A 25,586-nucleotide genomic window follows, 5' to 3' on the forward strand; every position below is an offset into this window, starting at 1 on the left:
GTTTAACTTAAAAAGAGCAGTGTTTGAATTAATACATTTTATTCAATAAATGCAAATTTAAATATATTGATGTACGACTTTCGTCTAACGTCTATATATAAACTATCTTCAATCTTGTAATTTGTAATTATATTGTGTCAGATTTATAATTGAAAAATTGCAATGCATGTAAAAAATACTAAATAGTAAATAATAAAAATATTTTTAATTATTAACAACTAAGCCATTAGCCTAGTAAACATTGAAATCAAAACATCGGTGAAAGTTCCACATCGATGTCTAATATCGATTTATCCAAAACATCGATAGTTTATTACCATTCATACTTACCGGTATTTGGTCATGGTAACACCCTCGACTTATCATTATAAATACAAATAACAGGGACCTAGTTTAATATATATATATTATATATATAAATGACGTACAATACAAGTCTGTGATAAATACTAAATAGTAATATTAGTATACGAAAGTTTGAAATAATCATTCTGCTAAATATAATATTTTTGGAGATATTATACATTTAATGAATCATTAAAACTACTAGTTTTATTCGTATCTAATTAATTCAATGGATTATATAATAGTTTAGTAAAGTTATTAACTCTAAAAACAAATGGGCCAAAAATCTAGTCAATTTTCCGCTGAAGAGTTAAATGACTATCAGGTAATTTTTAAACATCAATATATTTTATGTATATAGTTTCAATTCAGGCTATTACCTAAACGTATACGATTTGTTTATGAAATTATGTAATATAAACCTTGTAATGTTCATTTTTTAATAATTAAGGGTCAGAGTTATATTTTTAATAAATTATTGCTCTCGGCGGTTTAGTATTTTTTCATTATATTTTAAGCATATTTTTAAAGTACCTACTTTATATGAATACAACATCTTATGAAAATAATATATTACACCTATATTGGCTAGATCTATATAATCTATATTATATTTAAAACAATCATTAATTTTGAATTTATTGATACTGAATCTAAAATATTTTTAATTAAAATCTTTAAGAGTTCAGATATTATTTTGAAGTAAAATTATAAAATGTCTTTATCATGTATTACTAATTTTAAAATTTATATTTGATTAATACTTGTTAGTTGTTATTGTTGTTAATAATTTATATTTTACTACAATACCCATACTGTTTTGTTTTTTGATATAATTTAGAAAGTAAAAACCAATCAATAGTTTCATTTTTTATACCATGAATATTTATAATAGAAGTTGGTACTCGTGTGACAACATGTAATTCTGAAAAGGAAGCAACTTTTTTTTTCTTATTATTATGTGTCTGTCTCAGCGTTACCATTCATACAATAGTTATCAAGAAAATACGATAACTTTCTTAAATTTTCTACTTTCTAAATTCTAATATTTTTTATTTCCCCCGGAGCTGCTCCGATATGATGACTGATAAGTGATAACTGATAATCAAAATATAGTATTTAATATTATTATTTAAAAATTTATAGTTTTAAACATTTAAGCTTTATTTTTATTGACAGATAATTATTAAGATTTCTGTCAACGTCTAATGTTCCCTATTAAGAGAACGCGCACCCGCATGTGTTGTCTCTGTGTTACATACATCATACCTAGCAAATTTTCGTCGAACAGAATCCATTTTACGTTGTCAGCTTTAACTTAAGAGTAAATTTAATTAACTCATTATCAAATTTAAATATAAGAATTTTATCTAGGCAATTACATAGGCTTTTATTAATATTATAATTTTAAAGTGAGTTGTGAGCATTTTAAAGTTTCAATATTTTATATAGTTATAACTCAGCTTAAAAATAAAATAAAATATCAATAAAATTCTATGCCATTGCCTAGATAAATTTCTTACCTTTAAATTTGATAATAGGTAAATTTACTCAATCATTGCAACAATAGTGTGTTAAAGCTAACAACATAAAATGGATTTTGGTGAATTAGAATTTGCCATGTTGTATATATGTAAGACAGAGATAACACATGCCGTGCAGCGTCCTCTTAACGAAATACGTATATCGTGACGATCGAAACGATAATTTTTATTAAGTATAAAAGCCGCAGTATCATAACTGGATGTTACTATGTAATTGACCATTGTAGTTGTCACTTTTCAAAAAATAAAATATACATGTATTATATATTTTACATATTTAATTTATTAGGTAACAATATATTATTGTTCTTTTCATAATTCAATATGAAAATTAAATATAAATACAATTTATTCAACATAATTTTTAATTAAATATTTGAAAGAGATAAAAAATTGCAATGTTTATTGATTAAATTAATATTAATCGTCGAGGCCTGACATTCAAAAAAAATATACTGAACAAACTTTAAGAACTACATAAAGAAAGAATAACAAATATAAAAATTAAAACAAGTCTGTTAAAATGTTCTATATATTTAATTATTAATCTTAGCGCATTATTAATAAATAAAATTAAAATTAAATCGAACACAGACCTAGTTATCAACTCGACTAAACTTAAGTGAACAACTTAAGATAACAATAATAGTGTTATCGTAGAGATGTAGACGTTATAGATTGATAATGTTTAATCTTTATTATTCATAGGCATTATTAAATATATTGTGTGATAACGCCTTACTAGACTTCTAGGGAAGGGAAAATATTTTTATGAATGTACGGTATATTATTTATTGAATACAATACTTTGATAGTTGTTGTACGATATATCGAAGAAATGAGGTTGGCAACTCTGCGATGGCATCAATATTTGTTCATGTAACACTGCAGAAATTTATAATAACAATCAAATTTTCGTCTATGAAAACGTCTTCACAAGTGCTATCTTTATTGGCGGTTGCTGTAAAAAACGCGTGTATGTGCAAGGATCCAGCTATGGATGAGAATCCACCTGTAAAGAATGGTGATCCCATGGAACTTTCTTCCGATGACTTACTTGGTGTGATGAAAAATATTTCAATGGTAAAAAATGGCTTAATGTCTTATGAAAATGATACGATACAAATCGAAATGGGTAATAGCGATGCAGATGCAATGTTTACAATTGGGGATAACGATTTAAGTTCTTTTGAAAAAGATCTATTAGATAATGTAATTGGAATGGCTGAAGAAGAAGTTGTTACTCAATATGATGAAACACCTACTGTAAAAGAGAATTTCAACAAACTTGTAAACAAAGGTAAAATGTTGAGTGAGCGACTTCAAAAAATAATATCAAAGTTACAAAATATACAACTTAAAACAATGAGCAAGTGTTCCACTCAAGAAATCTATAATGTATTACAATCGCATAAAAGTAACGCTATTAAAAATATCAAATCAACATTGCTCAAAGTTCAAAAAAGGCAATCCAATCCATTTTTGAAAAGTTTACTCTGTGATGAAATTAAAGATGGTGAAAAAGTTTTTGGAATGTTAGAGTCACAAATTAAAACAGTAAATGAAGAATACGACTCAGAAGCAACAGCTAGTGATTCAGAAAGTGATACGTTAGGAGAAACCAGCGAAGAAGAATTACAATCATCTAATTGTCCTATAGAAAAAAGCAATTCTTGGAAGTGGCTTCATGAAAGGGCAAGTATTGCATACCGATTAACTTGGCTAGTTAATGTTATGTCTGATATAGAGTTCAAAATTAATTTTTATAATGAAGCATTAAATCGATATTCTTCTCATCCTTATATACAAGACCAGGAAGAAGAATCTGGTAGAAGATGTTTTCCATATGAACCAAAAACTCGGCATAGAATGTTAATGCAACCTCCACTCATAAACTTGGCTGCAGCATTAAGAAAAGGAGACAAAGCCAAATTAAATCGTATTAATCCCTGTGATTGCTATGGGATTGATTCTTGTCCTACTTGTGTAAGTCTTCAACGCCATTCAAATGATTCTGGTCATTTTTTGAGTGATACTTTTCACCCAGTTCTATCATATTCCAAAGACATTTCTTTAAATGTTGCATTATCTAATGAGTTAGGAAAATCGTCTTTTCATCTAAAACAAAAAAATAAGTCTTCATCTAGTACAGATTTTAATAAATATTTTGTGGACCGGACTCCTGAACAAAGTCCTACTACTAGGCAAGTTCCACCTGTTAAATTACAAAATGCTTGGCCTACCCGCAATGATCCAATTACCAAATTCAATCGAAATCAAAGGCAAGCAAGAAAAAGAAGAAGAATACGTTATAGCAAACATAAAAGAAGTAGAATGGATGAAGATTATAAATATAACAGTCGAAGAAGTAGTGAAAGTATTTGTGATGATGATGATCTTGATGATGCATATGATGAAGACAATTATGACTCTGATCCTGATTATAGTCCTTGGTTCCCAAGAACAGGAGATAAAACTTACAATGCTAAGCGTGAGTATGATATTGACAATATTGTAATACCATATAGTATTGCTGCTGCATCAAGGGTTGAAATGGTCAAGTATAAAGAAATAGTTACCCCCAAATGGCGTATTGTTAAAGAATTAGACGTAGATCCTGTTGAATTTGCTGCAACAGTTCCAGAACCAGAAGTTGTTGAAGATCTTGATGATGGTAAACGTAGTGCTCATCATGAAGCGTGTGAAATGGAAGAACGAATGAGATTTAGGACTACAAAGAAACAAACAGAGCGCACGCATAAGAATAGTGGCCATTGTAGTAGTGGTGAAAATACATCCGAAGCAATGTCACCACTATTTGAAAGTCGGTCCCCAATGCCTACTGTTGAAGAAGAACCAGATGCAGGACCTAGTACTCAAGATTGGAACCAATAAAATATTTTTATTATTGATAAATATTGTATATTATAAACTGTAAAAACTAGATATTATAATTTAGGTTAGTTACACATAAAATTAATTGTCATATTTAAGTATATTATTTTTATATAAAAATTAGAATTAATGTAAAATATGTTTACTTGTTGTATAGTAAAATATAGCCTGATAAACATTTACTTTTATTTTTAAAGTGAACAATTATATTTCAATAAGAAAAATCATATTTTCTCATTTATTTTATTTTTAGGATCTCACTTATTTTACAAAAAAAGAAGTTTTAATGTAAGTATATTATGAATTATTTTGTAAAAAAAAAATAAAATAAAAATCTATTACAAATATTATATAATGGGAATTGTATCATAAGTTTAAAAATTAATAAAATGTTTAGTGCGCATGAAAAGTTCAAGTCTTTAGCTCCTGAAAAAGTGGGACATAATAAAAATGCCAAATTAGCACTAAACAAAGTCCTTAAGCTTCCTGAATTAGCAGCTAATCCTTTTGGTGAACGTATGTGTCAAGTATTCAGTTCTAGTCAAGATGGGGATTGTACATTCGAAGATTTTTTAGATATGATGTCAGTATTTAGTACTATGGCACCTGCAGATGTAAAAGCTGAACATGTTTTTAGAATTTTTGGTAAGAAATACTAAAAAATAAAGAATTATATAATTTTTTGGGTTTTTGAGTAGAATTAATTTTGATTAATAATTTAAAGTATTATGTACATTTCATTAAAAAAAGGAAAGGTTGTTATAGCTATTCTGGTTCTATATACTATGGGTATTTTTATTTAATTAATTATCAGGCATAATAAATAATGCTCAATAGAATAATAAGACTATATGTTAAATTTATATTTACAAGTAATTAATACATATCTGGCTTTTTAAAATACGACATTATATTTTAATTTTAGAATTTTTATTAATAATATTGTTGATTAGATTTTAAATTTTTTGTCATCCATCAATAATTTCTAGTTATTAAAAAATAGTAAAATTATTAAATAATTTAAATGGATTTTGTTAATATCCTAATTATAATGTTTAGATTTTGATGGTGATGACATGTTGGGAATCGGAGACATAAAAAGAGTTATTCAATGTTTAGTTGGAGAACAAAATATTTTTAATGATAATGATCTTAAACGTTTGGTACAAAAAATATTTGAAGAAGTAGATTTTGACGATGACGGCGCTCTTTCGTTTTCTGAATTTGAACATGTAACTGATATGTGTCCAGATTTTGTAAAGTTAGTATACATTTATTTTTGTATAATCACTGCATGTTTAAATTATCAGAGCACTTGTGTTTTTTTTCAAGATAATGTGAGTTCCATTTATTTTTATATTTAACATACTGTATGAATTGTATGGTTGCTACTTGTTAAACTAAAACACCTCATAAGTTTAAATATTTTTTGAGATTTAATCACTCGTAGCATTATTAATTTAGTCATATATTTATTCAAATTTTAATTTTTGAATTTTTTAAATATACTTAATCTATATTTTTAATTCTTAAGAATTTTTGTTTTATTAAAGAGTCTCTTATGACGATTCAAACATCTGTTTTTCAAATGAGAACCTCATTTTTATTAAAAATTATTCAGTAAATAATCATTAAATTTTTGTTGTACTTAATTTAAAATTTAAAGTAAATTTTTTAGTTAAAATATTTGTATTTAGGATAATAGTCTTAAAAATAGTTTACAAAAATATGAAATAAATGTAATATTAAATCTAGTGTTTATTACACTCGTACTACTTTAAAAAAAAAAAATCAAAAATGTTAGTAGATTTGTTAATAATCAAATAAAAAAGTGGAGCCATTGTTTTTCAAAATTAGTAGGTCACAGTCATCCTTTAATTTGAACACTAATTAAAAATATGAAATTACAGTTGTCTTTTGACAAAACAATATTAGCCTAATTTCCAATAGATAAAATCCAATAAAAAGAAAAAGCTTATGAAAACAATTATGTAATATATGTAGTAATGACTTAATGCAATGGAGACAATTTATGAATAGTTGACAGTTATTATTTGCATAATACAATTATTTTAATTATTATTAGTTTTGTATATTTTTATAAGTTTATTAAATAATGATCATATATTTTAAATAAATAATAATACATTACATAGAATTGTTTTATCACAAAAATAGATTTGTGTTTTTATCTAGTTGATTTTTTATTTATGCTTTTTTTATTGGTGGCTTTTTTTTTATCCTAAATTTTTAACAATATTACTAATTTTTTTATTGAAAATAAAGGTGTCAGCATGCTTGGTAAATCACACTTAACAATTCATACAACAATTATGCTCATGATTTGAATCTGTTTTATAAGCCATAATTATTATATTGTTGAATTATTAGTTTTTTAATCTGTAGTTATTAGTTGTATAGAGTACTCTACAGAATGTGATGAACTTATTTGTCATTAATCATTATTGTTAAAAACCAACAGAATATCGTTAGAAAATGTTAACTACTTTCCAATTGACCATATTGTTGTAATCTACTCACATAATTCTAAGTACCTATATTCAATTCCTAAGAATCACAAATTTAATAAAATCTTTAATGAACTTCTAATGACTGAAAGGTACAAATTGTTGTTAAGGGTAAATCAACCTGTCATGTATCCATGTTTGAAAAAACAATTATTTGTTAAAGGAAAAACTATGGCATTTAATAAGGTTGCTTGTTGATAAACCTCAGTCTAAGTTTTAAATTAGAAAAAATTTAATTCAATATCAAATTATAATTTAAAAAGTTTATTTTTTTCAAATTAACATTTTTAACCTTTTGTAGCTTTTAGTATTTTTATGTTTTTGATCATTACACTATTATTGATTTATTTTCAGTTTTGCATTGCTATAGAATAATTTATTAATATTTTTAATGCATAACTCATAAGTAAATGCATTAAATTTAAAACCGAATAAGAAATTTATAACTAAGTAATTTTAATTTTTGAAACAATTAAAATAAGATGAGTACATTTGAACTATTTTACTTTGACAATTCATTATTTTTTTCAATATTTTTATATTTAAGAAACAAAAATGTAAACATAAATAATAATAAATAAATAAAAATAAAGACTAATCTTAACTATGTTAGATTCATAAGAGCTTTTCAACATTTGTTGAATCTGTCTAGAATTTTTTGTGTGTACATCAAAAATATATTTAGAATTAAGAAATAGAAAACTATAAATTAATCATTATAACTATAATGTTAATTTTATGTACTTCAATTGAAGCAAAATAAAAAAGATTTGTACTATCAATAAATAAATTCTTACCCAGGTGAAGTTTGTGGATGTATTTATTATTTGTTGAAGTTGTATGAAAGTTATCTTTTTGAACACTAAGATCGAATGAATATATCACGGAAGAATATAAAATCCTAGATATTAATAGATTTGGATGATTATTAATGGAATTTACTGTGAATTCTTTAACTAAGATAAAATCAAAGGTGAAGGTTTATTTTTAATGCACCATACCTAGATCTATGTCAATCAAATCTTTTAGTTGGTGGAAGATAGTAAAAAATATTTTGCATGATATAAGTTCATGATTTTTTATATTAAATATTTTTAAGGCTAGTAAATGAATCAATTTAGATCCATTAAAAGTGTTAACTATTATTGGTGTTGGAATGAATTGCAAATTAAGGTGGATTTGATATGCTACGTATATGAGTTATTGAATTATCTAAGGATAGAACAATTAGAATTTTGTGACTTCACATATTGTAAAAGCTTATTGCAAGTAATAATAGTAATTAGCTAAATTCTGCATACATAATTGTCAAGTTATTAGTTAAGTTCCAACAGAGAAAAATAGCACAAGGTTCTAGAAAAAACTTAAGTTGTAGCTACTGTAAATTATTAACTAATAAAAATATTTATTGTGAATTTCCAAAATCTATTTTATATTTTTAATTTATAATAAGAATTAATTCCATGGTTATTTATTTGATTTGATTTATTTGGAAATGATGTATTATTTGTATTTTAAAAAGTTTATTTGTGTTACTAAATAAATTTTTTTTTTTTCAGAATGTTCAATATTAAACTTTGAAAACATAAGTTTATGAAGAATATAAGTTTGGAAATAGTAGATAATATAATAATAATTTTGTGGATAAATTATACTTTATTATTATTTGATTTTAATCATTATTTATTATAACTCAATACATATAAATTGAAAATATTGATTGGCTTATGAAAACATAAAATAAAAAAAAGAAATGTGTGTTTTGTTCAATGTTTTTATTTCTTATGACTTCAAGTATCCCCTGAAAAAATATAAATCATTTATTAAGAAAATAATAATATTTAAATTACTATATTCACATTATGATACTAAAAAGGTTTTAAATTCATTAATACTTTTTATTAATAAATAAAACTATCAGTAAGATATCTTGTTTTATAGATATGAGATTTTTTAATATCATCTTAGAATCATACTATTAAATATTAATATATGATACAACATTATACATTATTAAGAACAAAAATTCATATTTATTTTCCAAGCAACTTTTTAAGAAAATAGACAAACAATTTTGAAAAATAACTTACAAATATTTAGATTTTTTAAAAATAGAGTTTAAAATTTATCATAAATATTTTTCTATTTAAATTATTGTTTTTATGTTTTCTTTTGAATTTAATTAGAAGAAATTTAGTTTTTAATAACTCTTTTAAATGTAAGTATTTTTAAAAATAACAATTTTTTTTTATTATTCAAAGAAATATAAGAATCTGTATACTGCTACAACATAATAAAATCTATAATCTAATGACAAATATGAAAAATACATACAAAATTTTTTTACATGAATGATATAAAATGGTAGGCCATCCAGTAATAAAACCCAACATGATTACAATAAATTTTAAAACTGGAGAAAATTTTTTTAGTCATAAGTACATATACCTGTATGTATTAATTTTAATAAAAAAATAACCATAAATTGATATTCTGGTAATGAGTATTTAAAAACATGGAAGATATTTTTGAGGCTTTAGTATAAATTAATTTTTAACTATATATCATTGTATTTTAAAATAAATTTCAAAATTTTTATACTTTGTTTTAAATGTGAAAATTATTATTACCTGATGACTTTCTTTACTTATCATATTAAAAGAAATTAGAAAAATTGTCGATTAAATCATAGTTTTGAACTTGTTTGTTATCACTTCAATACCAGCTAAACTTAATCATTCATTTATAATATAAAAATTATATATTTATGAATGATATTTCTCTATATATTAAGTTTTATAGGTGAGTAGTATTGATAAAATATGAGATATAATTTTAAATAAAAATATGAAAAATTACTCAAATATTATCTATAAATTATATGACTGATAATTGATAATAATAATTTATCTGGAAAGTTAATACAATAATATATACATACGGAAGCTTCATTCTCATAAATGTCCAACATGTAAAATATGATACAATGATGCACGCAAATCCAACACCAGTCAAAAGAGTACGATTCAATTTTGGAGTTGATTTATTATTGGTTAAATCCAATATAACAAATCCTAAGCCCCCAATGTTAAACAGAAAACTTGATGCTAAACCTTCCATAATGTACTGTCCATTAACTCTGTAAGGCATAAATGCCACCTATTTAATAAAAAAAAAACTTATTTAGACAAAATTCATATTAATATAATCAAAAAATTGAAGTAAAAAGCAATTAACTGGTTTTGAATGTCCTTTTTCATCTGTAGTTGAACCTACACTAGGTGGTTCTATGATGACATCATATATAATCCCTAAACATAATATTATTAAAGAAATTAGTAACTAAATTATCAATAAACATATTTATTATTTATAAATATACATTTACCTCCGGTCACTAAAAAATATGAGATTGTTACAATCACATACATAAACATGGCAGATGGCTTCTTTAACCATGACGGTCGTTTTAAACGTAAATTTGGGACTTCAAGAACTTTAAAAGGTAAACCATAAAACGATTCCATTTCTGAATATAAAATGTAATGCGATTATATCAACCGTATGTGAATAGTGATACTGAGTACAAATTTTAATTTCAATTATATCCTAAATAATGATTTTTCTGTTAGACATAACAGTTATTTATAAGTCACAACTCTTACTTAATTACTTTCCATCCATAAATTGCCAATTGGTATATAAAAATAATAAATACTAACTATATAATTTTACACTTCAACTAGAACCTATAGTTAATAGTTTAACTCGTCTTTTACTTTTAGAGTATTCAGTTTTTCTAACTATACACAGTCATACTGAATAGTGAATACTGAATAGTGAATAGTGATAATTGACGCATTCTGTAAAATCAGTAAACAAGTTTACTTATAAATTTATACATATACATATTATACGGTCTGTATCGTAGATAATACAATCTTGAATCATGTTTTAATCAAACGAATAAAAATGATAACAGTTAATAATAGTCAAGTCAAATGTCAATACAAGACCGGTGTACGGAGAATTTTGGAGTTGTTATGACATGAATTTTTAAAAATCCAATTCAATAAATTTAATTGACAAATCTTGCAACAGTGTTCTTTACACGAATAAAGTTCTTCATCAAATTTTATTTGTATATAATTTATGTTACATAATTCATGAATGATGTCTATTAAATTGTCAAAATTATTTCATTTATTAAAGAAGACAAGTTGTGCATTATGTTCAAAACGATATGTCGGTGTCAATGTTAAATCTGAAAATGTTGATCCTTTTAGTAAGATGCATATGAAGTTCATTCATTTAAGGTAGAATTATTATTTTAGATACTTAATGTTTTCTTTAGTGGCACCATATAGCGAGTCACCTAAAGATCAGCAGCGTTTGTATGTATGGGGTATGGCTGAACATGGTGCTTTAGGTGATTTAAAAATCAGATCCAGAGAGCGTCAAATACAGTTCATTTACAGACCTGTGAGATTGAGGTTTTCATATTCTCATAAAGTATGAATAATTATATATTTATATGTATAAAGTATATAATATATGTACTTACAAACACACCTTTCTAGATCAAGGATTTAGCATGTGGTTATGGATTTACAGTTTATGCTGTTGATAGTAATCAATACAAACTTTTTGGTTGCGGTTTGAATACAGATTCACAAATAGGTAAAATTAAACCTATTTTTACTATCCATTTTTGTTATGCAAAATTAATAACTTAATATTTAAAGTTTTTTTGTACTTAATTTTTAATTAGTAGAGATTGCAAGACAATTAACACAATTTTTATTATAATATAACATTAGAACTATCCTCTATACCAAAGGTAAGTCTAGGAATAAAAATGATAAGTGGACTAAACACATGCCCTGATATAAGTCAAATGTCTTGTAAAAAATGATAAACTAAAGATGTATAAAGAATTTTAATTTATAAGTACTGTTACAAACTATAAAGAATTACACTTTTTGGTTAAGTGTTATGTGTAAAAATATTATTTGAATAATTTTTGAATTAGAAACAAAAAAGTAACAAAAATACTCAAAAATTGTTTATAAATTATATTGATATTTGTTTCTTCTATTCTATGTAGGATACCATGATCCACGAAAAGGGTATCCATTAGGATTGATATTAGCCACAGTACCAATTCAACTTCCTTTAAAAAAACCTAACACTAAAATAAAAGCAGTGGCTGCAGGTCGTGCACATACACTTGTATTAACAAACACAGATGGTGTATATGCTTTAGGTAGTAATTGTTATGGACAATGTGGGCGAAAAATAATTGATAATGAAGACTTTAGTAAGCTACGAAATGCGAATAATATTAAATTAGATGATAGTATTTCAAAAATAGTTTGCGGCCAAGACCATAGGTAAACCATTTTTTTTTCATCTTGTGTGGTTTATTATACAAATAATTTAAATGTATTGAATTGTTTAGTTTATTCATAACTAAAACTGGTAAAGTATATTCATGTGGATGGGGTGCCGATGGTCAAACTGGATTAGGACATTATAATAATGAATCACAACCCACTCTTGTTGAAGGAGACATTAAAAATGAAAAAATTGTAAAATTAGTATCTTCAGCTGATTGTGTTTTAGCTTTAAATGGTAAGTAATTTATCAACAATGTTTTGTGTCTTGAATATGTTAATATCATGTTTAAGTTAAATAAATGATTGATTACAGACTACAATATTAAAAAGTAAAGAAAAACTAATAACCAATGTCTTTAATAAAATTATTACTTTTTTTTTTTTTAGATCAAGGAGAAGTTTTTGGCTGGGGTAATTCAGAGTATGGTCAATTATTATTAGACAGTGATAAATATCAAGTTAATACACCAAGAAAGTTACTTTTGAATAAAGCTATTGGTAAAATCACTGATATTGGTTCTACTGGGTCATCTTGTATAGCTTTAAACGGTATAGAAATATGATTATGTTGAAAATTATTTTATATCTGATAAATTTTTCTGTGTAGATGAAGGTATGGTTTTTGTTTGGGGTTTTGGTATTCTGGGCAAAGGCCCTGATATGAATTGTAGCCGAGAACCAACACCCATACCACCAATTTTATTTGGTAGAAATCAATATAATCCTGAAACACAAGTGAAATCTGTGTATAGTGGTGTTTTTCATATGGCAGCTATTACATCTGAAGGAAATCTATACACATGGGGAAAAAATAAATGGGGTCAACTAGGTCTTGGCCATATAAAAGACCAATATTTTCCTTTACAAGTAAATCATTTTTATGTTCAACAATATAACTAAAATAAAATTGAGTTAATATTTAATTTTAAAATAAATTTTTAGGTTTCAGTTGGTGCTGCTGTTAAACGTGTAAGTTGTGGAGTTGATCATATGGTTGCACTATGTACACCATATCAATAAATAATAATTATTTACAAACATTAATTTCTATACCAACTAGTTAATAAATATATTATTTATTCTATTTATTCCTTCATTTCATGATATGAGTTACAGCAATTTTTCTATTGATTCTTTAGAAAGCTCAACATTTCTAAATTCTAATGATAATATTAAGTATTTTAAACAAAATACAATATCAAATAATAATGAGTGGCAATTGATTGAATCAATTGACGTAATGTCAGTTCCTTTGTATTCTGGACCCGTTTCTTTACAAGAACTTAAAAGAATAGAAGTAAATGGTAATAAAATATTAGAACTAGAAACTAAAGAATTTTCAAATATAAAAAAGAAGAAATGTTTATCAAGTACTACAAACAAATCTTGGATAAATGTAAACAATTAGTTATTATCAAATTTATAAAAAAATAAAATTATATTACTCTTCTACAGCTAAAGAATTTTAAACATCCTAAAAAGCAAGAAAAAAATTACAATCCAAGGTATCACTTAAAATTATTTATCAAAAAACAAAATCTATAGATCTGATATTCCTAATTTTTAAGTGCGTTGTAATAATTTTAATGTTTAGAGTATTTATGAACATTGATAAGATTGAACAAATGAAATAAATAAATCATCAAAAGACAAAGTAAAATCCTTAAGGAACACATATATTATATATATTATATATGTTATAAAAAGAAATATTACAAATGTGCAAAACAAAATGTCTAAAACTATGAATAATGGATAACAAATATTAAACGTTTAATTCTTTAAATAAAGAGGCAATAAGATTTTTAGAAAAGTTGAAAATAGTTTGAAAATTTTAGATGAATGTTTATTATTTATTTCTGTGCCTAACATTACCTTAGAAGCACTTAACGTGCTTCAATCGTCAACTATGAAGTTAAGTTTAAATTTTCAGCATTATTCAAAATAATCAGGAAAACAATTATAGATAAACGTAAATATTTACACAACACTAGTTTTGAAAATTTAAATCCTAGCAATAAATGTCTTTAATTTGACTACAATGTGGTTTTTTAATAAATACACAATAAGTAACTGATAAAATGCTTTGATTTTCAACCTTGAGAGTGTTTATTGATAGCAAATTGGTTACCTTTTTATGAGACAAAATTGTGCTTTGGAGAGATCATATTTAAACATTTACAGTACACTTTTTTTTTAAATAGAAAGAAAAGGGAATTTTTAAGTAAGTCCAATATTTTTATCCCTATAAACATCGATAAAAATTGCTTGGTGGTAGAAATGCTTGAAATTTTAATGCAAGATACAAATATTTCAACATTTATACAGAAAAAAATATTCTACTAGAAATACAAAATTCAATTTTTACGAAATTAAAAGTTTTCACAACATTGAATACATAAAGCATTATCTTTATTTCTTTAATTTTATTTTTTAGACATTTTAAGCTCAAATTTGGACAAAATTAATCATTTAAACAATGATAGTTATTTTATTACAATTTAAAAACACTATTCGTGGTAATTTAAAACTTTAAAATATTAATTATATCATTATAAATTAAACTATATGCAATGACAATTCTGATTTATTTTAAAAAATTATCTTCAAATACTATGAACTAATCTTTACCATTTTAATACATAATAAAAAAATGATATTTTTGGTAAATATTAGTTCAATATTTATTTGTTTAATTTATTTATAAAAAAATAAAATATGAGATACCCTTAGAAAAAAAAATTGATTTATCATAACTGTTTTGAATTATTGTTTTGTATGCACATTATCATTGATTTCAAATTTAATATATCTATTGACAAACATGGAGAAGTCAAGACTCACTTAACGACAAGTAAAATCTAAAATATATTACATAATATTACATAGTAAACCAAATTCCATGATTTTTAGTTATAAATATAACATTAAATAGTATAGGTATACTATACACAGTGTTAACTATAACTTAATTATACGTCTATTAGAGTATTGGCTAGTAATTTTTGTTAATCATTCCTATCGTTCAGTCTTCAGTAAAAAAATTATGATAAATATTTCTTAAAAGTTGAATACTAGGTTCATTTAAAATGATGTATATGGTTAATGGTTTATACAATATTTTCAGACATGTTCATAACATAAATATATTTGAATACCTGTTTTTTAGACATTGAAACATCATAATTTATGAACACGGGCATATTTCAAACAATTTTACTGTTTTGTGAAAAAAAAATAACAAAGTTTTAAAATTTAATTTAGACACAATATAAATTCTTATGACTGGCCATTGTCAAATATGTAAACATTATAAACCAACCTACACATGTTATATGAATGTAGATAGGAAATATAAAATTAAGTTAGGAATATTTTTAATCATATTTTATTTATTTATAGAAAATTAAAAAAATTAAATCATAAAAGAAGTATCTTGAAATAACTATAAATTAACTTTTCTATATTCCATTAATACCATATAATACAATTTATACAATTTAACTTTAATATACATATAATTTTATTTAAAATTATTTATTATAAACATTTAACTTGTTTATTAAAATTCTTGATTACCATACGCAGAAATCATAATTGAAGTTATACCTTCAAGAGTCTCATTTTTCGTTTTGAAGCTTCCTAAAATTAATGCTATTTTAGCAGCTAAAAAATGTTTGCAACATAATGCTTTATCTTTCAAAACTTGATGTTTGAAAAAATTACATGTACAAAAATTAGATGTTTCCATTATGGTATAAATATCACCTCTTGAGCCAACTATTTGAAGTATACTACGCTGATGACTTGTAATTAAAAATACACTACCATCATCAATTAGTTCAAGAGCATGTTCAGTCAATGTTGAACCAAAAACTGAGTTCAAGCTTAATAATAATTCTTCAATACAAGATCGTCGTTCATAATCTTTTCTTATATTATCCAATACTTCGTGGACTATTGCAGGTAATAACCTACTAGTCATTTAAATATATTCTGTAATGATATTTCCAATGTAAATATAATTAATTCATTAAAATAAAGTTTTCATGAGACTGAGTAAGCACATAATATAGTATAATAATAAAAAATATTTAATGTGTAACATAAATATTAACAATTATTCTGTTACAAAACCAGTTGTATTTTTTAAAGTTTCCAAACATTTATAATTCAGGTGGACAACAATATCACAGAAATTAAATCCATTGCTGTTAATGAAGTCTGCAATTATGACGTTCACGCCATGCTCAAAACCTGTTTTTTGATTATTTATCCATTTAGGTATTGCAATATTTAATGGACGACAACAACTTTGAAGATTTAAATAAAAATATCTCACTATAAACTTTACATCTGGAGTAAAAAGACACTGAGTTACATATCCTGCATTTTGTTTTCTTTTTTTAAGACCACATTCTAAAAATCCAATTAACTTTTTATAAGATGTGGTTTGTGGCCATGGTGTTGGCCAATATGAAGATGGCCAAAATATATCATCTTGAGAATGTCTATAAATTATAATCACCTACAAGTAATAATAATTATATTAATTATAAAATTTCAATAACAGATTTTTGTTGTTTTTTTTTTTATTTGTATTTTAACCAGGAAAGACTAAAAAATAAAAATAAATAGTACAAAGAGTGCTAAAAATGTCTATAGGAGGGCTAAACAGGTTTTCTCTAAATTAATGATGCACATCGATTTATTTTATAAAATGTATGTATTTTAAATAGCTATTATCCATTTGATTACCTGCCAATTATTTGCTCTCATTGAATCCAAGTTAAGCTTTTTAATTGGATAATAATAAGGACAAATCATACCATAAAATAGTAATTTCAAAACGGAGGATAATCGATTGTGATCAGCTTCTGAGAAATTATAAAAATGTTGAAAATCCAGTACAAGAATTTCTCTAGTATGTGTCACCAAAAATTCCTTAATATTCATCAATTCCTTCATAACTGGATCACCATAAAGTGCATGAACCGTGTAAAAATTACTATCATTTGGTTTAGTTGCCATCCTTAAATCAAAATACCTAATGAACAATCATAAAGATATTTTTAGAAATAATTTTTAAGTACAAAAAATATTGTGTTTGCATATACATTTTTTTTTACATTCAATTTAATTTCTCGAAACTGTGTTCATGAGAATATCTTAAAATATAATACGGCTAATATATTAACATAATAAATTGATAAATCCAAATAAGACCATTATTAAAAATGAAGATAATGATATGCTAGAGTCTTAGAGATTAAACACTTTAATTCTCTTGATATTAACTTGGACTTAATGTTATTTATAAGCTAAAATTTTAATAAAAAGTTTAATATTTATAACTAAAATAGTAATATTTTAATACATAAAGTATCATTACTTCTTAATTTATATAATTGAAATTTATTTCCATAAATAAAGAAATTATTATTATAAGCTAAGACAAATAATCAAAGGTTAACTCAGAAATTAATTATGCTAATTAAAATTGTAGTAATACCTACTAATTTAATTTAAAAACCAAAATTAAATAAATATTTTAAATTACCTTATTCCAAGATATAGTTGAGTTTGAATATCACATGTTTGAGTAATAGACCATTTGTAGACGAATCGTCGCATGGCAGGTCCAAATAGGTAGTTTAAATATTTTGCAAGTCTCGATGCATCTGGCCCTAATTTGCTATGTGGTGTGATGGTGTACGAAAATGAATCATGAGATCCTAAGACGTAGTTTATCAGTTTAAATAATATATATGAATACATATATTTATCAATTTTATTAACAGAAAAAATTTAATTAATTAAATTTTAATTTAATTTTAATTTTTTTTTTTAAATTTTAATTTAATTAATTTTCTTAACAAATATATAGCAATAACTTATAAGGTGTACTAGTATGGCTTACTCAGTCTCTTAACTTAATATACATTAGTTACGACAAAAATTATTTATTTAATCGTACCTGGAATTGCTAATTCTGTAATAGGAATACGAGTAAGTGGTTTGGGTAGTTCTGATACCCAATACTCTTGATTTAACTTCATTTCTGAAATAAAATATAAAATTAATTTAACTTTAAATAATTAGAGAAATACATTTTAAATCATAAATAATTTAGATTGATTTATGAACAGGATTTGAGTACAGAACAAAATTTAAAAAAAATATTCAAAAGTATACAAATTACAGAAACCTATTCAGTAAATAATTATAATAACATATTATTTTAAATGGTTTAAATACCTATAAAATAAAATAAAATTGACAGCAAAATTTCTAAAATGTATTATATTAATATTCAGCCTATTTCTAATAAAAAATATTATAAAACATTTATCTTATTTCCAATTAATAATTAAAATAATCAGATAGCATCTGAGCCAGTATAAATCAGACAAAGGTTCAATTTATACAAATATTGTGAATACAAAGAAAATAAACTCTTGAATAATTGACAATAAAAAAGGTCAATAAACATTTCTTGTTAAGTAAATAATAATAAGAACAAGATGTGACATATACATTGATAAGTGTTGTATAATTTGTATACCATATTAAACACTACAATACCTAAATGGGAATATTGGTAATAAGTTATAGAAGGGGTAAATGTCATGAATCACGGTTATACGACATAAATTATCAACATGCTGTACTAGAATACTAGATTTACTAACTAGTATTTGTGAGGTTTTATAAAGTAAACAACACTTAAGAATTTATAATACTCACATAGGTACTATACATGCAATATCACCATCACAAACATGATTTAATTCAGGTATTTAAGTACATTATTATGATTTACAAGACGTCGCCCTTAGAGCACGGAAAATTGAAATTTTAATTTACAAAAATAAACGACATTTAGAAAAATGGAGACGAGGTAATAAAAAAAAAAATTATAAGTTAAAACTCAACTCACAACTGTACAACTTTACTGAATAGTGAAAACTGAATAATGATAATTGATAAACAACGAAATCAAGATAATAAACCAAAATCCCGCCAATTCAACACTATCACAGCTTGTATTCAGTCACAGAATAAGTAAAAAAATAAATAAATAATAATAAAATTATTCTGTGATTCGATATTTATAATCATTATTTACAATAATTATGAGATAAAATGTTATATTGTTATTATTTCTTTGTCCTTACGTCCAATCGGTTCACAAACTCATAATCGAATATCACATTTTTATTTTTCACTTTCAACTTTCTCAGTACCATCATCATTATTCATCACTATATTTTTAAACTATATAAAGGTAGAAAAGATATTAAACTTTAAATTTACAAACATAAGTACAAAATATTCGTTCAAATTGTATTTCTATACAGTTATATTTGTACTGTACAGAGAAGTGGAAGTGGAATTTATTTCAACTGACCATCTATGTTATCTGTAATAGAGTTCAACGTCTGTCTAATGTCTATATACTCTGTCGTACAGTTATTTATTATTCTATCGACGAATTGCAGTTGCGTTCTACTGTTTTTTAATCGAATTGAGAAAAAAATTCGACCAGGATATTCACACATACGGGGCAACAAATTTCGATCCAACAAATAGATTCGTCGTGAATCTCGAAAAATTACGAATAGGAAGAGGTCGAGATGTCACGATATCGGAAAAAAATCACAAAATATAATGGTAGGCTTGAAAATCTTGTCTCGTGTCCTAGATGTGGTAGATATTAATTTTTATTTTTATTTTAATGGTCTCTTGCAATAAGTTGATCGATTCCTCGTCACTTGTTCTCTAGGAACAGGTCATTTACTTTTGGTTTCAATTTTTTAGAATGAATGACTACATGAATAATAACTTGTTGATAATTTAAATATTATGAAAGATTTTTTTTATTATATATTGTTCATGTTTCTCCAAGCAAAATATTTTTTTACTATTATTATGCTATTATACTAATATAATTTATTATTAATGATACTACAAATCAAATTTCAAACGAGTTATAGGTAGTTTATTATAATTTTTTAAAGTATTGATGGAACACTTTTTAAGAGGATCTATCTGCGTCATTATATCCAATATCCATAGTATCATCAACTAGGGCCTAAAATTTTCTATTTTTCGTACTACACGAATATTTTAATTAAACGTTTATAACAATACAATGTAAAATGAATAGTAATAATATAGAAAAAACATTATTATTTGCTACACATTTTTGAACTTCGTATTACATATTTAATTTTTTATAGGTAGTAGGTACTACACAAAGTGTGTCGTAGTAAACACAATTTTAGGGACTGGTATCAATTTCGCTCAACTAAATTAAATACTTGTACTTAAATTAAAACAATAATTTAAACAATATACTCAGTGAAAATTGGATTTTTATAATATAAAATTCTTAGGAAATACTTTGACTTCAAATGTGAAATTAAAAACGTATCATTCATTTGAAAAATTAAAAGGTTCATACTTTTTAAGAAAATAAGTTAGTTACCTACCTATTTAAAGAAAAATCTTGTAGATTTGCCAAGTCTGTTAGGCCCGTGTTGTGCCAATATAATACAATTTAGGATAGTGTTCATATTTTCTTTTATATTTTATTACTATTGAAGTATTTATAATATTAATTTTAATTCTAAATAAATATTACGATAGAAAACGTGAATATTTGACATTATTCAAACTATATTAAATATTTTACAGTTCCCACTATTAGTGAACTAATATTTATATTATTTCTGTGCGATCGTACCCATCAGTGAGCACTTATATTTTTAAATTTAATGTAATTTTTTCAACTGAAATTCTGATTTAATAACATAAATTTTAAAATGATACATTTTGAATAGTTTGATAGGTAGTTATAAATGTTATTAATAATTTAAAACAAATCTGTCTAAATCAATTTTGTTAAAATACGAATTTTGTCCTTTTAATTGGTTGAAATATAGATCTAGACCTAAAGATAGATCTTTGTGTAATTTAAAATAATTTAATTTTAGTAATAAAATATTATTATTGACAACAAAATTAACTTTTTTTTTAATAAAAAAACCTACTCTGACTTTATTTAATTTTAATAAATTTTTGAAAAATACAAATGTTGTTATTAGAAAAATTACAAAAATAAAATTTCAATTTTTTAAATTTAATAAAATAAGAATTTTTTTGACTATTAGTGTTAAACATAGTACATATTTAAATTAATTTATTTACAACAATACCCATTTGGATTTATGCATCTATAACGTATTGAAGAATAGTCTGTATTATTTCATATTTAGTCATGAAAGTACGATGAAGTCGATGAACCAAATGATAGTAAGAAACCAACCATTTTGCTTATTATATTATAGGTAATTGGGCTATAATTATCACTAGCCCCTAATTTGCTACAGAAAATAATGTTATGAATTAATTGTTTAAAATTATATTAATTGAATTATAAAGTTTGTAATGTTTTTAATTTTTATACCTTTTATACTTCCCAATTTTGCTGATATAAATAATTTTGAAATTTTTCTGATAATAAAAATCGATACTGCGTAACCCGTTATTGTTTACATCAACAATCGCATTGATGTAAAATGCGTACAATTTGTGAATACAGTACTGACGACTGAATTATAGTAATACTTACATATTTAAATATTTTACATTAGTTTAAAATTTATATTCAATATTTTTAGTTTTTACTATAGTATTATTTGATTTAGTTTTAATTATGATACTTATTTTATGGTTTTTTTAGTGTTTATCATTTGTTATAAATTAAATTATTTCATGGTTAATAATCGATTTTTTTGAGTAATTTTTTACTATCGTATAGAGAACGAAATCAATTCTGAAATCTGATTTATGTGTTTATGTCGTTTATGACAACAATACAGTATTTTTTGTAAACACTAAACCTAAATTTTATATTATAATACTTTAGTCTATGTCCCAAAAATGATCGATTTATTATTTTTTTGGTCATTATAATATTGTTAAATTAAGCTTTATTTTATAGTTAAATTAATTAATATATTATTGTTATTATTGTTATTATTATTATTATTTCTATTACTATTATTAAGTACCTATTTTATTTAAATATTATACGTTTTTTTGTAATACTCGCACTCAATTTATTTTAACCGTAATTTAATAAATTTTACTTACTTATCATGGCTTCAGCAGATCCAATGGGTCTTACCAAAACTTGGGAACTTTCACTATATGAATTGCATAGATCTCCTCAAGAAGCTATTACTGACAATACCGAAATTGCTGTATCACCACGAAGTCTACATAGTGAATTAATGTGTCCAATATGTTTGGATATGTTGAAAAAAACAATGACTACTAAAGAGTGTCTTCACAGGTAATTATAATACATTTAAATATACTGTCTGTATTATAATTAATTATTTTTTTAGATTCTGTTCAGATTGTATTGTGACTGCTCTTCGTTCAGGCAATAAGGAATGTCCTACTTGTCGTAAAAAACTAGTATCTAAAAGGTCTCTACGTCCTGATCCAAATTTTGATCTTCTTATATCTAAGATCTATCCTAGCCGTGATGAATATGAAGCACATCAAACTAGAGTATTGGAAAAGTTAAATAAAAGTCATAGTCAGGCTAATTTAGTTCAATCAATAAATGAAGGTATTAAATTACAAACTCAAAATCGACTTCAACGAACCAAAAAGAACCAACATGAAGAACTAAATGAAAGTAGCTCATCAACTACATCAAAACCTTCAAATAGTTCAAGCCGAGATAATGTAACAAGAACTATGGTACAAACAAAAGTGGCAAAAAAAATGAAGTCTGTTATGATCTCAGAAAAGGAAGGACCAGCTTCAACTGTCGACACCTCAGACATAACAGAATGTGATGGTACATCAAAAGGTGTGTCAGTAGATGAAATAGAACTAGTATTTAAACCACATCCTACAGAAATGGCCAGTGATAATCAATTGATTAGAGTTTTGAAAGAAAACTCAGTACGTTATATAAAAACAACAGCTAATGCAACTGGTAAGCATTTTAAATTAAAATACTTTATCACAATTAAACACTACAGAATGAAATGCCATCTAGAATTCTATGTGCGATTTTTGTATTATTTTAATGTGTTATCATCTCTATAGTTTTAAGTGTAATCAAGTACTATTTGTACAAACTTTCGTGTAAAAATATGTATTAATGTTAATGTATTCACATTCATTTATTATTAGTACTAGATACGTCCAAGCTTAGAAAAGAAAAAAATGTTGCTTAAATAACATTAAAAAATTGTATACTATTAAAAAGTTGATATTTGATAGCTTTGAATTTTAAATTAGTTAAATTAAACACATGAATAATTTAACCAATAATTATAAGTAGAATAAAGAAACACAATTCTAATTTTCTAAACCTTCATTACACATACATGATTTTTTTTTCAGTTGATCATTTGAGTAAGTATTTAGCCATGCGATTGACATTAGATCTTGGTCCTGAACTTCCAGAACGAGCCCTAAATTTTTTGATCTATGTTGCACCTACTGCGGATCAATTTGTTCCTCTCAATGGCAATCAAACTCTTCGAAATGTACACGATAAATATTGGAAAGTTAACAAGCCACTGGAAATGTTTTACTCTTTTACTTGAATTATTTATTTATTATTTGTTTCTTGCAATTAGTTATAAGTTTATATTTGTAACTGTTAATAAATATCAATAAAAATAAAAGTGAATAATACCTTACATAATGTAATTTACTTAATAATTAAATCACTCTTTTCAATAAGTACAATAATTTTAGTCATGTAGTTTATAGTATAAATATAAGAACATTATTTAAAAGTAATAAATTAAGTTATTTAAAAAAAAATATTTCTTCATTTTTATATTATAAATGTATGCATTGATTGGTTTTTTATTGTTTATATATGTCAGTATTTTTTTTTTTTTTGTCAAATATTAATATTTAATTTTATGTATAGTGAATATTTGTATTATTTACTATATTTACATTAAGTTATAACAATTAATTAAGAAATAGTAAGAGATATGTTTAATTAATTATTAGAAAAAGAGTACAATCATTGATACAGTAATTGACAATGTTGTATGACTTATAAGGTAATATTTTATATTTATTGATTTTAAGTAAAATAGTAGCTACTTTATTAAATTAAACTGATTTACACAATGCATGTTATGTATACATATGTATAATTAAATTATTAAATTAATAAGCTATACGTTTAATAAATAAATTGTTGATGTGCTTTAGATTTGATGGCTAATAAAATTTCTTTTTATTAATATTAATGTATTCTATTATATGCAATTTACACATTTTTTGTCAACATAGCTATTAAAACCCAGATGTGTATTTAATGGAAAAGATGGCATATATTCCTTAAACCTAACCATGTTTATTTACACTGGACTTGATCCATAAGCACTAAAAGCATTGTATATTAGTAGACTATCCAGTGATGTTTATAAGAGCAAGGGAGTATTCTGGTGTTTAACACCCTCTCGGCCATATTTACAATAATGAATGATTCAGGTTGTGAAGTCAAAAAAAAAACATAATCTGCCTCTCTTACAGATGAACATATCATAAAATTTTATATTGTATTTTAAAAATTAAATAGTATCCCTTAACAGGCCAAAGATTATAAGTTAATGGTTTTCTAAATATTGTACGACTATAATGTAGAACATACATCTTTTTAAGTTATTTATAAAAATAAAGTTTTTTTTTACTTTATACTTTTACAGACATTCTAGAAGAGCCTAATTAAATATTAAGCAACAGATTATATAAAATAACTATTTAATAACAATTGTTAATGGGTTCTATGCACATGTACAATTTAATGTTGATAC

At 24.3% G+C, this 25,586-nt stretch overlaps 8 protein-coding genes across 12 annotated transcripts; 5 read left to right on the top strand and 3 right to left on the bottom strand.

Annotated features, from left to right (window-relative positions):
- The first annotated feature begins 619 nt into the window (after window positions 1-619).
- Window positions 620-8,978, top strand: LOC112594332 (calcium and integrin-binding protein 1-like). Its single transcript, XM_025339063.1, has 5 exons — window positions 620-670; window positions 5,038-5,072; window positions 5,182-5,429; window positions 5,844-6,045; window positions 8,872-8,978. The coding sequence occupies exons 1-5, from the start codon at window positions 620-622 to the stop codon at window positions 8,891-8,893; spliced, it is 558 nt and encodes a 185-aa protein (XP_025194848.1). The 3' UTR covers window positions 8,894-8,978.
- LOC112594331 lies at window positions 2,452-4,852 on the top strand. The gene has a single exon (XM_025339062.1). It carries the CDS (start codon window positions 2,748-2,750, stop codon window positions 4,782-4,784), a length of 2,037 nt encoding a protein of 678 aa, XP_025194847.1. The 5' UTR covers window positions 2,452-2,747; the 3' UTR covers window positions 4,785-4,852.
- A 93-nt stretch (window positions 8,979-9,071) lies between the features above and the next one.
- Window positions 9,072-11,123, bottom strand: LOC112594447 (oligosaccharyltransferase complex subunit ostc-A). Of its 4 annotated transcripts, none has more exons than XM_025339231.1 (5): window positions 10,986-11,123; window positions 10,701-10,921; window positions 10,550-10,623; window positions 10,254-10,471; window positions 9,072-9,113 (listed from the first exon to the last, which is right to left on the bottom strand). In XM_025339231.1, exons 2-5 carry the CDS (start codon window positions 10,837-10,839, stop codon window positions 9,095-9,097), a joined length of 450 nt encoding a protein of 149 aa, XP_025195016.1. In that variant the 5' UTR covers window positions 10,840-10,921; window positions 10,986-11,123; the 3' UTR covers window positions 9,072-9,094. The 4 variants fall into 4 exon arrangements, with proteins under 4 accessions (XP_025195016.1, XP_025195015.1, XP_025195017.1 ...); XM_025339230.1 differs by having other exon boundaries at window positions 10,701-10,841; window positions 10,978-11,123; XM_025339232.1 differs by having other exon boundaries at window positions 10,701-10,891; window positions 10,978-11,123.
- Window positions 11,124-11,257: 134 nt separating this feature from the next.
- Window positions 11,258-13,755, top strand: LOC112594446 (RCC1-like G exchanging factor-like protein). The gene is made up of 8 exons (XM_025339228.1): window positions 11,258-11,597; window positions 11,667-11,824; window positions 11,893-11,992; window positions 12,420-12,705; window positions 12,774-12,946; window positions 13,099-13,260; window positions 13,319-13,578; window positions 13,654-13,755. Exons 1-8 carry the CDS (start codon window positions 11,483-11,485, stop codon window positions 13,729-13,731), a joined length of 1,332 nt encoding a protein of 443 aa, XP_025195013.1. The 5' UTR covers window positions 11,258-11,482; the 3' UTR covers window positions 13,732-13,755.
- LOC112594466 lies at window positions 13,727-14,345 on the top strand. Its single transcript, XM_025339259.1, has 3 exons — window positions 13,727-14,107; window positions 14,167-14,216; window positions 14,306-14,345. The coding sequence occupies exons 1-3, from the start codon at window positions 13,817-13,819 to the stop codon at window positions 14,343-14,345; spliced, it is 381 nt and encodes a 126-aa protein (XP_025195044.1). The 5' UTR covers window positions 13,727-13,816.
- A 1,928-nt stretch (window positions 14,346-16,273) lies between these two features.
- LOC112594467 (zinc finger SWIM domain-containing protein 7-like) lies at window positions 16,274-16,696 on the bottom strand. Its single transcript, XM_025339260.1, has one exon. It carries the CDS (start codon window positions 16,694-16,696, stop codon window positions 16,274-16,276), a length of 423 nt encoding a protein of 140 aa, XP_025195045.1.
- A 133-nt stretch (window positions 16,697-16,829) lies between these two features.
- LOC112594376 (PI-PLC X domain-containing protein 2) lies at window positions 16,830-19,683 on the bottom strand. Of its 2 annotated transcripts, XM_025339133.1 has the most exons (6): window positions 19,459-19,683; window positions 18,689-18,772; window positions 18,272-18,446; window positions 17,470-17,758; window positions 17,054-17,239; window positions 16,862-16,968 (listed from the first exon to the last, which is right to left on the bottom strand). In XM_025339133.1, the coding sequence occupies exons 2-6, from the start codon at window positions 18,768-18,770 to the stop codon at window positions 16,951-16,953; spliced, it is 750 nt and encodes a 249-aa protein (XP_025194918.1). In that variant the 5' UTR covers window positions 18,771-18,772; window positions 19,459-19,683; the 3' UTR covers window positions 16,862-16,950. The 2 variants fall into 2 exon arrangements, with proteins under 2 accessions (XP_025194917.1, XP_025194918.1); XM_025339132.1 differs by having other exon boundaries at window positions 16,830-17,239.
- A 3,194-nt stretch (window positions 19,684-22,877) lies between these two features.
- On the top strand, window positions 22,878-24,421 carry LOC112594383 (E3 ubiquitin-protein ligase RING1-like). The gene is made up of 3 exons (XM_025339141.1): window positions 22,878-23,074; window positions 23,130-23,734; window positions 24,148-24,421. Exons 1-3 carry the CDS (start codon window positions 22,878-22,880, stop codon window positions 24,351-24,353), a joined length of 1,008 nt encoding a protein of 335 aa, XP_025194926.1. The 3' UTR covers window positions 24,354-24,421.
- The last annotated feature ends 1,165 nt before the right edge of the window (window positions 24,422-25,586 follow it).

This window comes from Melanaphis sacchari, unplaced genomic scaffold (genome assembly GCF_002803265.2).
Source record: "Melanaphis sacchari strain LSU unplaced genomic scaffold, SCAv2.0 Contig22_pilon_pilon, whole genome shotgun sequence".
Taxonomy (NCBI): domain Eukaryota; kingdom Metazoa; phylum Arthropoda; class Insecta; order Hemiptera; family Aphididae; genus Melanaphis; species Melanaphis sacchari.

Bases quoted from the DNA above. Each gene is read 5' to 3' on its own strand.
- LOC112594332 (XM_025339063.1), top strand. From the start codon at position 620: ATGGGCCAAAAATCTAGTCAATTTTCCGCTGAAGAGTTAAATGACTAT. The intron at 5,073-5,181 runs GTAAGTATATTA...TAAAATGTTTAG, and splicing joins ACAAAAAAAGAAGTTTTAAT to TGCGCATGAAAAGTTCAAGT. The intron at 5,430-5,843 runs GTAAGAAATACT...TATAATGTTTAG, and splicing joins ACATGTTTTTAGAATTTTTG to ATTTTGATGGTGATGACATG.
- LOC112594331 (XM_025339062.1), top strand. From the start codon at position 2,748: ATGGCATCAATATTTGTTCATGTAACACTGCAGAAATTTATAATAACA.
- LOC112594447 (XM_025339231.1), bottom strand. From the start codon at position 10,839: ATGGAATCGTTTTATGGTTTACCTTTTAAAGTTCTTGAAGTCCCAAAT. The intron at 10,624-10,700 runs GTAAATGTATAT...TATTATGTTTAG, and splicing joins ATATTTTTTAGTGACCGGAG to GGATTATATATGATGTCATC. The intron at 10,472-10,549 runs GTTAATTGCTTT...TTTATTAAATAG, and splicing joins AAAAAGGACATTCAAAACCA to GTGGCATTTATGCCTTACAG.
- LOC112594446 (XM_025339228.1), top strand. From the start codon at position 11,483: ATGATGTCTATTAAATTGTCAAAATTATTTCATTTATTAAAGAAGACA. The intron at 11,598-11,666 runs GTAAGATGCATA...TGTTTTCTTTAG, and splicing joins TGAAAATGTTGATCCTTTTA to TGGCACCATATAGCGAGTCA. The intron at 12,706-12,773 runs GTAAACCATTTT...TGAATTGTTTAG, and splicing joins GTTTGCGGCCAAGACCATAG to TTTATTCATAACTAAAACTG.
- LOC112594466 (XM_025339259.1), top strand. From the start codon at position 13,817: ATGAGTTACAGCAATTTTTCTATTGATTCTTTAGAAAGCTCAACATTT. The intron at 14,108-14,166 runs GTAAACAATTAG...ACTCTTCTACAG, and splicing joins CAAACAAATCTTGGATAAAT to CTAAAGAATTTTAAACATCC. The intron at 14,217-14,305 runs GTATCACTTAAA...TTTAATGTTTAG, and splicing joins GAAAAAAATTACAATCCAAG to AGTATTTATGAACATTGATA.
- LOC112594467 (XM_025339260.1), bottom strand. From the start codon at position 16,696: ATGACTAGTAGGTTATTACCTGCAATAGTCCACGAAGTATTGGATAAT.
- LOC112594376 (XM_025339132.1), bottom strand. From the start codon at position 18,770: ATGAAGTTAAATCAAGAGTATTGGGTATCAGAACTACCCAAACCACTT. The intron at 18,447-18,688 runs GTACGATTAAAT...ACTACGTCTTAG, and splicing joins TACAGAATTAGCAATTCCAG to GATCTCATGATTCATTTTCG. The intron at 17,759-18,271 runs GTAATTTAAAAT...ATTGTTCATTAG, and splicing joins CAACTATATCTTGGAATAAG to GTATTTTGATTTAAGGATGG.
- LOC112594383 (XM_025339141.1), top strand. From the start codon at position 22,878: ATGGCTTCAGCAGATCCAATGGGTCTTACCAAAACTTGGGAACTTTCA. The intron at 23,075-23,129 runs GTAATTATAATA...TTATTTTTTTAG, and splicing joins ACTAAAGAGTGTCTTCACAG to ATTCTGTTCAGATTGTATTG. The intron at 23,735-24,147 runs GTAAGCATTTTA...TTTTTTTTTCAG, and splicing joins AACAACAGCTAATGCAACTG to TTGATCATTTGAGTAAGTAT.